The 16103-nt window shown below is 39.4% G+C and overlaps 1 protein-coding gene across 2 annotated transcripts in view; it reads left to right on the forward strand.

Annotated features, from left to right (window-relative positions):
• Nucleotides 1-16103, forward strand: part of CLEC4D (C-type lectin domain family 4 member D) — a 31453-nt gene that overhangs the window by 9950 nt on the left and 5400 nt on the right. For both annotated transcript variants that reach the window (XM_058743808.1, XM_058743810.1), the window contains 2 exons: nt 12126-12225; nt 13910-13999. In XM_058743808.1, the coding sequence (XP_058599791.1) occupies nt 12201-12225; nt 13910-13999 (115 nt within the window). In that variant the 5' untranslated portion in view covers nt 12126-12200. The remainder of the gene's footprint in view (nt 1-12125; nt 12226-13909; nt 14000-16103) is intronic.

Consider the following 16103-nt stretch of genomic DNA (forward strand, 5'->3'; position numbering starts at 1 on the left):
AGCTTCATTTCTTTCTTTTGAGGAGATCTGTATTTTGTTTTTCTCTCTGGAAGAGTGTAGATTCCTTTCTTAATACTTTGAGTCTGTGAGCATGAGTTTGTCATTTTTATGTTCTCCCTTTCATAACATTGTCTTAGAACAAGGAAGGAGAGAAATATCTTGTAAAATACCGAGTCTCTGTCACATTCGAAAGGGACCCTGTGTCATCTAATTGGTGAGTCATTTACTAACTATGCAACCTCATATTGTTCTCTGAATCTCCCGGCACATGGTAGGGAAATGGTGGGGCAGACAACTCCTACTCACCTTCTCAGTCATTCCTTCCTTCCTCCTCATCCCTACGCCAGCCCCAGACTGGATTATGTCCTCCCATTTTTCTTCTTTATGATCCAGGAATTCTTCGTAGGCAATATTCATTAAATGTATAAGTATTTGTTGAAAATGATTTTCCGTAAGGCAAGGTCAACACTAGGAAGGTGGGTAATTTGGACCTATTTTGCCCACTGCCTTTTCCCCAGGGCCTGGGGAAAGTCCCTGGTACATAACAGGCACATTGTGGAATTAGTGAAAGGAGTAGAGGCTTTCTAAATATTTGCACCTAGGGGCGCCTGGGTGGCTCAGTTGGTTAAGCATCAGACTCCTCTGTGTGTGTGTGTGTGTGTGTGTGTGTGTGTGTGTGTTTAATATTGGTTTTTTAGAGAGGGGTGCTGAGGGAGAGAGAGAGAGAATCCCAAGCAGGCTGTCAACTCAGAGCCTGCCACATGGGGCTCCAACCCCCAAAACTGTGAGATTATGACCGGAGCGGAAATCAAGAGTCAGAGACTTAACTGACTGAGCCACCCAGGTGCCCCAAGAGTGGGACTCTTTGTTTCTACTCCGATCATGATCTTACACTTTTTAAGATCGAACCCCCGAGATGGGCTCCATGCTCACAGCATGGAGCCTGCTTGGGATTCTCTCTCTCTCCCTCTCGCTCTGCCCCTCCCCTGCTCTCTCTCTTTCTTTCTCAAAATAAATAAACTTAAAAAAAAAAAAGATTTGCGACTAATCAAGTGATTCACTTTTATTTCCATCTCCTTCCTGGTTTCTTCCTGAGGGATTTCCCTGGTATGTTTATTTCCTATATATCTTTTTCAGGTTCCATCTTTAGGATGAGTCCAAATACGTTGAAGGCAATGAACTGTTTCTTTGCTAAGTTTTGACACAAGATTTGAGGCTGAAATGTTTCTTTCACTTTAGGGCAATAATTCATCTGTGAGATACTGCCTGACAAAAGCCATTAAAAGGAAAATGGCAGAACCCAGAATCCCGTGGTGTGGAGGAGATGGAATAAGGCAAAAGCATGCACGGCTGAGAATCTTCTCAACTAACAGGCTTTGCAATAGTGCGCTGTGAAGTTTTGAATAGCGCGCTATCCTGGATCCCTCACTCTAACAAACCTTTCAGGTTTACATTCCATAGAATCATTTTCATTTCTGGGCCTGGCTGCTGCGTGTTAGTTTGCTAATGTGAAAGGGTTCTCTGACCAACATCCTTTTTTTTGAATTTATTTTTAACGTTTATTTACTTATTTGTGTGTGTGTGTGTGTGTGTGTGAGAGAGAGAGAGAGAGAGAGAGAGAGAGAGAGAGAGAGACGGGGCAGAGAGAGAGGGAGACAGAGAATCCCAAGCAGGCTCCGCACTGCCAGCACAGACCCGGATGCGGGGCTCGAACTCACAAACCATGAGATCATGACCTGAGCCAAAGTCAAGAGTTGGTCAGCTTAACTGACTGAATCACCCGGGCACCCCTATTTTGATTTCTTTTTTGACTCATTGGCTAAAACATTATTTTATGGTATGTGAAGTATACCACAATAAAATGATAATGATAATTTCTTTAAATGAAATGGACTATATTCCGCAATCAAAAGACGTACAGGGGCTCAATGAATAATAATTTAAAAACTAGGGGCGCCTGGGTGGCTCAGTTGGTTGAGCGGCCGACTTCGGCTCAGGTCATGATCTCACAGTCCGTGAGTTCGAGCCCCGCGTCGGGCTCTGTGCTGACAGCTCCGAGCCTGGAGCCTGTTTTGGATTCTGTGTCTCCCTCTCTCTGACCCTCCCCCGTTCATGTTTTGTCTCTGTCTCAAGGATAAATAAGCATTAAAAAAAAAAAAATTAAAAAAAACCCAAAAAACAAAAAACTATATGCTGCGTGTAGCATGTAGTATGTATGTATACAGGAGCATGTTGTTTAACCTCATACATTTGTGAACTTTTCAGTTTTTGTCTTGCAACTGATTTCTAGATTTATACCAATGTGGTCAGAAAAGATGCTTAATATGATTTCAATCGCTTAAATTTATTAAGACTTGTTTTGTAGTCTAAAATATGCTCTCTCCCGAAGAATTTTCCATGCACACGTGAGAAGAATGTGTATTATGTTGTTCTTGGGTGGAGTGTTTTGTAAAATGTGTGTTAGCTCCGTGTGTCATTTAAGTCCAGCGTCTCCTTATTCATTTTCTGTCTGGATGATCAATCTGTTGTTGCAAGTGGGGCGCTGAAGTCTCCTTCTATTATTGTATTGCTGTCTGTTTCCGGAAGTTTGTGTGTACCCTTTGGCCAATATCTCCCCATTCCCCCCCGCTTCCCAGCCCCTGGTAACCATCATCCAACTCTCTCTGTTCCTCAGTTTGTCATTTTTTTTTTTTTTTAATTCCACAAACAAGTGATATCATACAGTATTTATCTTTCTCTGCCTGACCTGTTTCATTTAGCCTAATGCCCTCAACGTCCATCCAAGGGGTTCCAAATGGCAAGATTTTCTTCGTTCTCATGTTTAAATAATATTCCATTGTATGTGTATACCGTATCTTCCTTATCCATTCGTCCACTGACGGACAGTTAGGTGGTTTCCATATCTGGACTATTGTAGTTATGCTGCAAGGAATATAGTAATGCAGATATCCCTAACGATATCCTAATTTCAATGTCTTTGGATATAAAACCGGAAGCGGTGTTGCTGGGTCATGTGGTAGGTCTATTTTTAACGTTTTGGGGAACCTCCGTTCTATTTTCCATAGCGGCATCACCAATTTGCATTCTTACCAACAGCGCACTAGGGTTCCCTTTTCTCCAAATCCTTCTCAATACCGGATATCTCTTGTCTTCTTGATATAATTGTTTTACCAAGTGTGAGGTGATATTTCATTGTGCTTTTGATTTGCATTTCCCTGATGATTAGTGATGTCAAGCCCCTTTTCGCGTGCCTGCTGGCCATTTATATGTCTTCTTTGGAAACTGTCTATTCACTTCTTCTGCCCATTTTTAAGTCTGGTTGTTAGGGTTTGTTTGTTTGTTTGTTTGTTTTTGCTATTGAGTTGTAGTAATTCTTTATACACTTTAGATATTAATTCCTTATATGTGATTTATAAATATTTTCTTCCATTCTGTAGGTTACCTTTTCATTTTATTAACAAATGTTTTTGCACGTCTGGAAAAAAAATCTTTTTTAAAAAGCAGAAAGCAGGGGTACCTGGATGGCTCAGTCGGTTAAGTGGCCAACACTTGATCTTGGCTCAGGCCATGAGCTCGTGGTTCCTGAGTTCAAGCCCCACATCAGCCTCTGTGCCGTGGTGTGGAACCTGCTTGGGATTCTCTCTCTGACCCTCCCCCACTCCATGGTGTTCTCTCTCTCTCTCTCTCTCTCTCCCCCTCTCAAAATAAAGAAATAAACTTAAGGAAAAAAGCAGAAAGCTTTTAAGTTTGATGTAGTCCCACTTATTTACCTTTAATTTTGCTGCTTGTGCTCTTGCTCTGATAGCCAGAAAATCGTTGCTGGCACCAATGTCAAGTTTTATCCCTATGTTTTTTTTCTAGGAGTTTTATATTTTCAGGTCTTTTTAAAGTCTTTAATCCATTGGGGCACCTGGGTGGCTTAGTCAGTTAAGTGTCTGACTTCGGCTCAAGTCACGATCTCAGTTCTTGAGTTCGAGCCCCGTGTCAGGCTCTGTGCTGACAGCTCGGAGCCTGGAGCCTGCCTCGGATTCTGTGTCTCCCTCTCTCTCTGCCCCTCCCCCGCTTGCTCTCTGTCTCTCTTTCTTGAAAGTAAATGAACGTTAAAAAATTTTTTTTAAGTTTCTAATCCATTTTGATTTCATTTTTATTAGTGGTGTAAGTTAAGGGTAAGAACCACATTCTCCCACATGTGGTTATATTTTCCCAACACCATTTTGAAAGGACTATTCCGTCTCTGTTGACTATTCTTGGCTCCCTTGTGAAACATTTGTTGACCATATGCAAGATTTCTGGGCTTCCAATTCTGCTCCACTGATATGTGTTTCTATTTTTATCCCAATACCACTATTTTCATTACTATAACTTTGTAGTATAATTTGAAATCAGGGAGCGTGTTGCTCTGGTTTTGTTCTTTTTTTCTCAGGATTGCTTTGGCTCTTTAGGGCCTTTTGTAGTGTCATACAAATTTTATTATTGCTTTTTCTATTTTTGTAGAAAATGTCATTGGAATTTTGATAGGGATTGCATTGAATCTATAGATGGCTTTCACTAGACTAGACGTTTTAACTAGACTAGATAATATTAATTATCCGGATCCGTGAATACAAAGTATCTTTCCATTTGTTTGTGTCCTTAATTTTTTTCATCAAAGTCTTGTAGTTTTCAGTGTATGGGCATTTTACTTCCTTGATTAGATTTATTCCTAAGTGTTTCAGTGGTTTTGATGCTATTGTGAATGGAATTGTTTTCTTTGTTCCTTTTTCAGATGTTTTGTTGGTAGTGTATAGAAATAAAATGATTTTCTGTATGATAATTGTGTATGCTGCAACTTTATTGAATTTGTTGATTAGTTCTAGAAGTTTCTTGATGGAATTCTTAGGATATTTTGTATATAGGATCGTATATACAAACAAAAGCAGTTTTACTCCTTTTATCCCTTACATCCCAGGGATAATTCCCATTTAATCAGGGTGAATGATCTTTTTAATGTTCTGCTGAATTTGGTTTGCCATATTTTGTTGAGCATTTTTGTATCTATATGCATCAGGGATAATGATCCGTAATTTTCTTTTCTTATAGTATCCTCATCTGGCTGTAGTATCAGAATACTGCTATCATAATATAAGTTTGGTAGTATTTCCTCCTTTTCAATTTTTTGGAAAAGTTTCAAGATTGCCATTAACTCTTTATTTAAAAAAAATTTTTTTTTTAACGTTTATTTATTTTTGAGACAGAGAGAGACAGAGCATGAACAGGGGAGGGGCAGAGAGAGAGGGAGACACAGAATCTGAAGCAGGCTCCAGGCTCTGAGCTGTCGGCACAGAGCCTGACTCGGGGCTTGAACTCACGGACCGCGAGATCGTGACCTGAGCCGAAGTCGGCCGCTTAACCGACTGAGCCACCCAGGCGCCCCGCCATTAACTCTTTAAATATTTGGAAGAATTCACCAGTGAAGCCATTTGGTCTTTGGCTTTTCTTTGTTGACAGGTTTCTCATTACTGTTTCCATCTCTTTACTGACCTTGGTCTGTTCAGATTTTCGATTTCTTCATGTTTCTAGGAATGTATTTCTTCCAGGTTATCCACTTTGTTGGTGTATAATTGTTCATAGTAGTCTCTCATGATCCTTTGTATTTCTGTGGTATCAGCTATAATATCTCCTCTTTAATTTCTTGTTTCATTTATTTGAGTACTCTCTCTCCATGTCTGTGTTACTCTAAAAGTTTGTCAACCTTTTTAAAAAATTTTTTTAACGTCTATTTATTTTTGAGACAGAGAGAGACAGAGCATGAACGGGGGAGGGTCAGAGAGAGGGAGACACAGAATCCGAAACAGGCTCCAGGCTCCGAGCTGTCAGCACAGAGCCCGACGCGGGGCTTGAACTCACGGACCGTGAGATCATGACCTAAGCCGAAGTTGGATGCTCAACCGACTGAGCCACCCAGGCGCCCCTAAAAAATTTTTTTAAATGTTTATTTATTTTTGAGAGACAGACTGTGAGTGGGGGAGGGGCAGAGAGAGAGAGGGAGACACAGAATCTGAAACAGGCTCCAGGCTCCAAGCTCTCAGCACAGAACCGGATATGGGGCTTGAACTCACAAACTGTGAGATCATGACCTGAGCTAAAGTCGGATGTTTAACCGACTGAGCCACCCAGGCGCCCTGTCGACTTTTTTAATCTTTTAAAAAATCAGCTCTTAGTTTCAATGATCTTTTGTATTTTCGGTCAGTCTTTATTTCATGTATTTATCTGGTCTTTGTTAATTCCTTTCTTCTGCTAATTTGGGTTCAGTTTGTTCTTTTTCTAGCTCCTTGAGGTATAAAGTGAGGTGTCTGAGCTATTTCTTGTTTCTTGAGGTAGAGGCGTGAATCACTATAAACTTCCTTCTTACAACTGCTTTTGCAGTCTCCCGTAGGTTTTGATGTGTTGTGCTTTCATTTTCATTTATTAAAAAATATTTTTTGATTTCCCTTTTGATTTCTGTGTTGACCCATTCAGGACCATGCTGTTTAATCTCCACATATTTATGTTTTTTCCAGCTTTCCTCTTGTTATTGGTTTCTAATTTCATTGTGATTGGAAAAGATACTTGGTGTGATTTCAGTCTTAAATTTGCTTAGCTTGTTTTGTGACTGTCATGTGATCTATCCTGGAAAATATCCCATTTGCACTTGAGAAGAATGTGTATTCTACTGTTATTGCATGGGATATTCTGGAGATGTCTGTTGGGTTCATTTGGTCTAAAGTTTGTTTCAGGTCCATTGTTTCTTTAATTGATTTTCTGTGTCAATGATCTATTTGCTGTTGGAAGTGAGGTATTGAGATCCCCTACTATTTTGTATTGTTTCCTATTTCTCTCTTTAGGTTTGTTTAGATTTTCTTGAAACCTGGATGCTCTGATGTTATGTGCATATATATTTATGTTTGTTTTATCTTCTTGATGTATTGACCCTTTATCATCATATAATAACTGTCTTTGTCTCTTGTTACCATTTTTGGCTTAAAGTTTATTTTGTCTTCTGTTAGGAAAGATTTTTGTTTTTGCTTGCATGGAGTGTCTTTGCTATCCTTCACTTTGAATCTCTGTATATCTTTTGAGCAGAGGGGAGTCTCCTGTAGTCAGCATATAGTTGGGTCTTGGGTTTTGTTGTTGTTTTTTTAAACCATCCAGTCATTCTATGCCTTTGATTGGGGAATTCGATCCATTAATATTAAAGTCATTATTGATAGACAAGAACTTGCTAATTATGTCTTATTAATTGTTCTCTGGTTGTTTGGTCATTCCATTTTATTTTATTTTTTTCTTCCTTTCTTACTGTCTTCCTTCGCAAATCAATGATTTTCTGTAGTGGTATGCTTTGTTTCCTCTCTCTGTATCTTAGTGTATTTATTTTAGAGTTTTACTTTATGGTTCCCATGAGATTTACATAAAACATCTTGTGGAGGTAACAGTCTATTTTATGCTGATAACAATTTAACTCTGCTTGCATGCCAACTCCATCTTTTACTCTCCCCCTTTTTATGTTTTTGATGTCCCATTTACATTTTTATTGTGTCACCATCCATTAACAAGTTAAGTTATAGCTATTTTTTTTAATGTTTATTTATTTTTGAGACAGAGAGAGAGAGACAGAGCGTGAGCAGCTCCAGGCTCTGAGCTGTCAGCACAGAGCCCCCATGGGGCTCCAACTCACAAGCCTTGAGATCGTGACCTGAGCCGAAGTCGGACGCTTAACCGACTCAGCCACCCGGGTGCCCTTGGAGTTTTGTCTTGTTCTTCATTTTCCTTGGCTCTGCATTGGTTTCTGGTGGTCTTTTCTACCAGTCTTGGAGGAGTGGTATCATGTAGGAGATGAACTTTATTGGTTAGTCTAACCCTGGCTCTTGATTGTCCCTCAAGCCTTTGTGATTGTCCCAGTTGTCTTTTTTGTTCTTAGTGGGTCCCAGTCATTGAGAGTGTATCAAGACCTGTCAGTGTCTCAAAAGGGAGGATCTCACTCAGCGCCTAGATCCAAGCCAGTTGGAAGCTGGACCCTAAGCAGTAGCTTTGAAAGTATGCAAGTAGTTTTCTTTCATGGAAAGATTGGAAGCTAGTTGTTTCTCTTCACTGTCTCTGTGCTGAGCCCTGGGGGGATAGCCATGCAAGTCCTCAAGAGTCCCTTAAGAACTGTTTCTTTGCGGGGTCCCGGGGCGGCTCATTTCGTTGGGCATCTGACTTCAACTTAGGTCATGATCTCTTGGTTTGTGAGTTTGAGCCCTGCATTGGGCTCTCTACTGTCAGCACCAAGCCTGCTTTGGATCCTCTGTCTCTCGCTCTCTGCCCCTCCCCTCTTCTCTCTCTCTCTCTCTCTCACTCTCTCTCTGTCTCTTAAAAATACATGAATATAGGGGCGCCTGGGTGGCTCAGTCGGTTGGGCGGCCGACTTCGGCTCAGGTCATGATCTCGCGGTCCGTGAGTTCGAGCCCCGCGTCGGGCTCTGTGCTGACAGCTCAGAGCCTGAAGCCTGTTTCGGATTCTGTGTCTCCCTTTCTCTGACCCTCCCCCGTTCATGCTCTGTCTCTCTCTGTCTCAAAAATAAATAAACGTTAAAAAAAAATACATGAATATAAAAAAATAAGAAATTAAAAAAAAACCTGTTTCTTTGCTACAGTCTTGTGAGTCCCCTCGATACAAACCCCATTCACTTTCAGAGATAAGTATTTTGGGGGCTTATCCCTCATGTAACAGTCTTAAAAGCTGGGGCGGTAGATATTGGGTCCAAACTCTTTGCTCCTTAGAGAGAGACTGAGAGTTGTGAGTTCCCTCCTGATTGTGTGTTGCTATGCCAGCGGTGGGGTTTATGGTGAGCGTGTGTTTCAGCCTTTCCTACCCATTTTGGTTTTTTCTCACTTGCCTGATGTGCAGGGGTCACTCATCTTCTTTCTGGATTTCTTTCAGAGGGATTTATTCCACAGGTAGCTATAGATTTGGTGTTTCCATAGAGGAAGTTTCAGGAACCACCCGTGCCACCATTTTGGATGGGAACCCGATAATGATGTTCATGCCCTTTACTTATGACATCAGTTTATTTTAGTCTGTACTTTTCATACGGTTTAGTTTTTTGCAACCCAGTGTCTCCCCCAGAAATACTGTGCCTCTACTATCTTTCTGGCTAGCGTTATACAACTCACTGGCTTCATCTGTTAATGTTATTCCAAAACCATGTGGTCCTTATTTTTTCAATCAGTAAGCCCATGTTGGAGTTTTACCTTCTAGGATATAACTGAGTCAATGCTGTGAGTTCTTTCGCTTAGTTTTATCTGACTAATTCATAGTTTTGCAGCGCACTATGAACCCTCTATCTACTCAGCTACTTTGTACTGATGAACTCTTGGTTTCCCTTTTTACCTGGCTATTAAATATAACAACAGGTGCACACTGGTCCGTCCTGTTGTTGGTAAAGAGTTGACTTTTTTTCCTGGATTACTTGTCTTACCATTTCTGGTATCTATTATTTAGTCTTACAAACAAAGCAAGGAGATACCTGTGCTTAGAAATGTATACATTCTTACAGGAAGAAACAAACATATATATCAATGTACACATCATAATAAAACCTTTGTCTACCAAAATCAATTAAAAATAAACAAAGCTGTGGAGAAAAACAATTAAAAATAAACAAGGCGATCAGATCTATTCATATTTTGTATTACAAATGTAAATTATTTCCTTTTGGATCATTGTGAATTCATAAACTTTTATACATTCAGGTAGTTCTAATTAACCATCATAATAAAAATATATTTATATAGAAATTGTTTAAACTTGTCCTTAGAGTCCTTGCAAGTAAACTGCTTTATCTTTTTAAAAAAATTATTTTAATTTAATTTTGTTTTAGAGAGTGTGAGAGAGCACAAGTGGGGGAGAGGGCTAACAGGAGAGAGAGAGAGAGAGAGAGAGAGAGAGAGAGAGAGAGAGAGAATCCCAAGCAGGCTCCATGCTGAGCATGGCTCCCAACATGGGGCTTGATCCCATGACCCTGGGATCATGACCTGAGCTGATACCAAGAGATGGACGCCCAACTGACTGAGCCACCCAGGTGTCCCAAATTCTTTACTTTTTAATAGAGTTTTTCTGTGATTAAGATTGTGTCTTTTCCACAGGAGTTCACACTTCCTCTTTCTTTGCCATAAAACCGTGCTTTGTCTTATGTAGGAAAATCTTGGAGATTAATCGAGCTCTATTATCTCTTTCCCAACTCCAAAGCAAAGGTTAATACAGCATTTGCTCATTTTCATGTTGTCTTTTCATGATCTTAACTATATGGTGGACACAGCTTTTCATTTGGCTCAGGAAACTTTCTAAAACAGACTATCTCTCATGTATTTGAAATCATGTTTGTTTTTTGGAAGCACAGAATATGCCAGGTGCACTTTATGTTTTCCTGCCCTAGGTAGGATTTATATATCTTCTAAGACTCCTAGGTCCTTTAAAACATTTTTCAAATGTTTTTTTATTTTTGAGAGAGAGAGACAGAGTGTGAATGGGGCAGGGGCAGAGAGAGAGGGAGACACAGAATCTGAAGCAGGTTCCAGGCTCTGAGTTGTCAGCACAGAGACCGACAGGGGGCTCTAACTCACAAACAGGGAGATCATGACCTGAGCCGAAATCGGACACTTAACCCACTGAGCTACCCAGGTGCCCCACTAGACTCCTAGATAATTTTGATAAAGAACACATATTGGGACGCCTGGGTGGCTCAGTTGGTTAAGCGTCCAACTCCTGATCTCAGCTCAGGTCATGATCTCATGGTTCATGGATTTGAGCCCCATGTGGGGCTCTGCACTGACAGCACAGAGCATGCTTGGGATTTTCTCTCTCCCTCTTTCTCTGCCCCTACCCTGATTACACACATGTGTGCTCTCTCTCTCTCTCTCTCTCAAAATAAATAAACAAACTTTTAAAAAAAGAACACATATTACTTTAGACAAAGATCTAGTTTCTAGGGTTGCTAGTGAGAATTTGTGGGTAGGTAATGTTGTTGCTCTGGGAATACTTTTGGTTATGACAGTGTTGAAAAATGTGTTGTCAAATTTATAATTTTACTTCCTTCACTCCCAACTTAACATAGCAAAGTAGTCTTTCATTCAAGATCACTAAATATATATGTATATGTGTATGTGTATGTGTATGTATATGTATATGTATATGTATATGTATATGTACATATACTTAAAGTAATATTGTAGCTTAAGGAAGAATGCAGGTGGATGGCCATATTTTGGAAGCTGGAATTTAAGAAAGATCTCTAAGTTGCTAGATACTTGTTTTTGTGATCTCAGGCTGCTGTAACAAAATACCATAGATTGGTGGCTTAAACGACAGACATTTATTTTGGACAGTTCTAGAGGCTGGAACATTTGAGATCATGATGCTGCAGCATGGGTGGGAGAGGACTTAAACATTCAGTCCATGACAGTACTGTAAATGAAGCCAGGGGCCCTGATAGTGTCTCTGTCACAGAATGTTACATTTCCTTTTCCTTTGCCTTCACAAGCTTATTTTCTGTCATCTAGGTAGATTCGGGGAATTAATCAACAGCTCCACCATTCCTTCCTTAACTTCAAAACAAAAGTTCCTGTGTCTTTACATACAGCACACATGCACTGTGTACATTAGAAGCTTTAACTCATTGCACACATTGTCTTTTGCCATCCTGTGCACAGCTAACTGAGCTCAGAGAACGTCTTAGGGGAGAATCTACCTCAAACATGTAACTGCCTTTGAAAAAGAAAAAAGATGAAGGAATGTTTATTAAATTTTTATAAGACATAATAATGATTCTTTCTGGGGCATTACTAAACATTTTGTGTGAATGAATAAAAACAAATTGAGTAATTTTACGTGACACGCTGATAGTGATCTCAACATACTTCTGGAAATTTCTACTGACTGTTTTTGGGTGTTGCTTTCCCAATTTCCTTTTGTCTTTGCTCTGTGTCCCAGAGTGAATCAAAGGAAGCCCGTCTTTGAAAAGACTTCTTTTGACTTATGTTTTATACAGGGAGCTTTCTGATCTTATTTGGAATAAGTAAGATTAATGTTCACTCTCAAGTATTTCTGAGGGTATACTCCCTTACTCACAGGACAACACCCTTGTGGAAAAATACAAGAGGTTTCTGGTTCTCCCAACCACTGGACAACAAGAGAGTTAATACACAATGAGCCAAGAACCTCAAAATAAACGTGAGTACATTCTCTCCTTTCAATTTGAAAGAGACAAATGTGATTATGACTAAGATTTTTTTTTAAGTTTATTTATTTTGAGAGAGAGATAGAGAGCAAGTGAGGGAGGGGCAGAGAGGGGGGAGAGAGAGAGAATCCCAAACAGGCTCTGTGCTGTTAGCACAGGGACTCAAACTCATGAACCATGAGATCGTGACCTGAGCCGAGATCAGGAATCGGACATTTAACACACTGAGCCACCCGGGCGCCCCATAATTCGGACTAGGATTTAAAAATACAAATTAACAAAATTATAGTTATGAAGATTGAAGATGAGGAGGAGGAAGACATTAAAGGAAATGACAATGACTTTGGTGAAGAGGAAGGTCATAGATAGATTCGATTATGTTGGGAAGGGAAGCTTCTTTTTGAAATGCAAACTGGGCCAAAAGAGGAGGTAAAGTATACAAAAGAAAAATAAGATGGGAAGAAAGAGAGCAATTCGGGAAGATTCTTTTAAAGGCAAGAGGAAGAAGGAAGATCTACAAAACACGATGACCAAGGCTCACAGTTTACCTGGGGCTCTGCCGTTATCCCCTTTTATGCTGCACTTAAGTGTCACAATGTATTTGCTTTACAAGAATATTGAGTAATATTTTTGAGAAAGAGAACAAATGCAGAAATACATAATTTAAAAATTAATGTTTTGCTTCACCTCATCAACCCAAGCATGGCAAACTTCAATGGGAGCACAGAATACACTGGTCTTGAAATTTTTTATGTAACAACACATCTTGAAGACTTTTTCCGTTGATACTTACTGATGTACACGATTATTTTCACCACTGTGCAGAATTCCATCATAGAGACTCGCCATAATTTAGAATGTGCACTAATACACAAGCAAGTGTTGGTTTCTGGTTCTGGTACTGCAATGAATATCCTTTCCTGTAAAAAGGTTCAGTTATTTTCATACGACAGATCTCTAGGATTGAAATTGTCGCGGCAAATGTAATGCATTTGAAAACTGATAAAGGCTGCTAACTTGGTCTGTCTGAAGGCTTTCTAATTTATATTTCGGCAGTTGCATTCATTTCCTCACCAAGAGAGTTAATTTTCCCCCCAACCCTACCAACACTGCATTTTTTTTTTGTTTTCCTCTAAAACTCTCATTTGTGAAAAAGTATATCATGATATTTTAGTTTACATTTCTTTGAACATCCTTTTTTTGTTTAATGGCCATTTATAATTTCAGGAAATTAAGTTTTCAGCAAATATCCGGATCCGGTTTTTGCTTAGTTTTTGAATTGACTTTTGAAATTCTCTACACAGCGTAGACAATAATATTGTGACAAAATTTTCTTTCATATGGTGCTTGTGTCTTAACATTATTCATGTTATATAGATGTTTAAACTTTAATGGACATAATTGACATTATCAATTTTTTATTATTTGGGGGTTTTGTGTCTTGCTTATAAAAAGCCCTTCCTATTAAAAAAAAAAGTTTATATTTTTATGCATGTATGTGTGTATCAGTAAGCTCTAAAACTGACTTATTCAGAGGAAATCTTTAAGCTCTCTGCTAGATCTAAAATATTTTGGATGATCTCATGTTTAGCTTGCTCCTCAGTAGAGTATTTTCCTTAGTTCTTAGTTCTTGTGGCTGAGAAGACAATCTATTTATCTTTCTTTTTGTCCCTGTAGAAGAAGGCCAGCCTTCCCACCTGATCCCTTGGGCCATTGCTATTTTTTTCATCTCACTCCTCAGTGCTTGTTTTATTGCAAATTGTTTGGGTAAGTTATTACTAAACGTGGAACTCTTTGTGAATTATTTTCTCAACTAAACTTCATAAAGTTGCTCTAAGCCTTTTGTTATCTTGATTTGCCTCCAACATTTCAATTCATAATGTTTTTCAAGGTCTTGAATTTAAAATCCAGAGCTCTGCACTTAACCTTCTATTCGTGATGGTGCTGTCTTGGGTAAGGGAACAAAATATGGAAGTTAGAGTCCCTTTTCTATACATATGAAGGGTGGTGACTATGGTAAATCATACCCCATTTTTACTGAGATTACTAAGGGCTGCATGTTATCAGTAAAGAGTAACCAGCAAAAACCCAACTTTCTGATGGACTGCAGTCTGGCTTTTTTTTTTTTTTTTTAATTTTTTTGATGTCTATTTATTTATGAGAGAGAGAGGGCATGAACAAAGGAGGGGCAGAGAGTTGGAGACGCAGAATCCAAAGCAGGCTCCAGGCTCCGAGCTGTCAGCACGGAGCCCAACGTGGGGCTCGAACTCATGAACCGTGAGATCATGACCTGAGCTGAAGTCTGGCACTTAACCGACTGAGCCACCCAGGTGCCTCTTTGAAACGAAGAACAATGAAAGATTTGTTCTTTCTAATACCAAGACCATGTGTAAAGTTATTATAGTTACACTAATATAGCATAGGTGCAAGTATGGATGAATAGACCAGAGGAAAGATAAAGAGAGCTTAGTTACAGATCCTGCCTATATGAATCTCTATATAAAACAGAAGGGGATATTGCTGTTATAGGGAAAGGACAGATTTGTTCAGTTAATGTGCTAGAGGAACATTGATCATCCTTATTCAAAAAATGGAATCAGTCTCCTGTTTTATACCTTGTACAAAACCAACGCAAGGTGGATTATTGGCCAAAATGTGAAAAGCAAATCGATAATCCTTTTTAGAAGATACATGGAGAATATGTTCATATCCTCAAGGCCGGGAATAATTTCTTTCTTTTTTTTTTTAATTTTTCTTAACATTTATTTATTTTTGAGACAGAGAGAGACAGAGCATGAACGAGGGAGGGTCAGAGAGAGAGGGAGACACAGAATCTGAAGCAGGCCCCGGGCTCTGAGCTGTCAGCACAGAGCCCGACACAGGGCTCGAACTCACAGACTGTGAGATTATGACCCAAGCTGAAGTCGGACGCTCAACCGACTCAGCCACCCAGGCGCTGCAAGGCTGGAAATAATTTCTTGAACAAGTCATAAAGTGTGCTAGCCAGTGAAGAAGCTGTTGACCAATTAGACTATATTAAAGTAAAAATTACTCTACAACAAAAACACCAAGAAATAAAACAGCCATTGGAGACGGTGTTTTTAATGTATAAAAAAAATGGATAAAAAAATTTAGTGGACAGTATATATAAACAATCCTTTCAACCCAATAGGAAAAAATACTGACAATACAGCAGAAAAATAGGCAAAATTTCGAATAGCCGTTATAGAAAAGAAAGCCTGAAATGTCTAATGAACACATAAAAAAGGTCAAGTTTTGGGGGAAATGCAAATTCAACTCACAGTGAGGTACTTTTGCAAATATGCCAGGATGGCAACAATGGAAAGGTCTGGCACTATTGACTATTGATGGTGTGGAGGGGCTGGACCTTCAAAGAATTGCTATCAGTGGGAGCATAGAACAGTACAACCACTTTGGAAAAGTTTGCCACTATCATAGTTGGCAATATGCATATCCTGTTACCAGCAATTCCGCTCCTAGGCGTGTAGCATCCTACAGAAAGACATGCTTATGTGCTCTAGGATGCACGGTCAAAAACTCTCCAAGTGGTACGTACAGTTCACAGGAGTCAACACGGGAAGCGATGCAAATATTTACCAGAAGACGAATATCTAAATACATTTTAGTGCATTAAGACAACAGATCACTTTATAGCAGTCAAAATTAATCGATTATAGTTGTGTGTAGCAATATGGACAAATTTCAGAAGTTAACACTGAGCGAACGGCCGAAGGAAAAGAAGGCATATTTTAGAATTTGATTTATGTAAAGCTCAAAAGCAGGCAAATCTAATCTGTATGGTTTAGGGATATGTCATTAAGGGGTACGATTGTGAGGCAAAGCACAAGGC

This window comes from Neofelis nebulosa, chromosome 8, assembly GCF_028018385.1.
Source record: "Neofelis nebulosa isolate mNeoNeb1 chromosome 8, mNeoNeb1.pri, whole genome shotgun sequence".
Taxonomy (NCBI): Eukaryota; Metazoa; Chordata; class Mammalia; order Carnivora; family Felidae; genus Neofelis; species Neofelis nebulosa.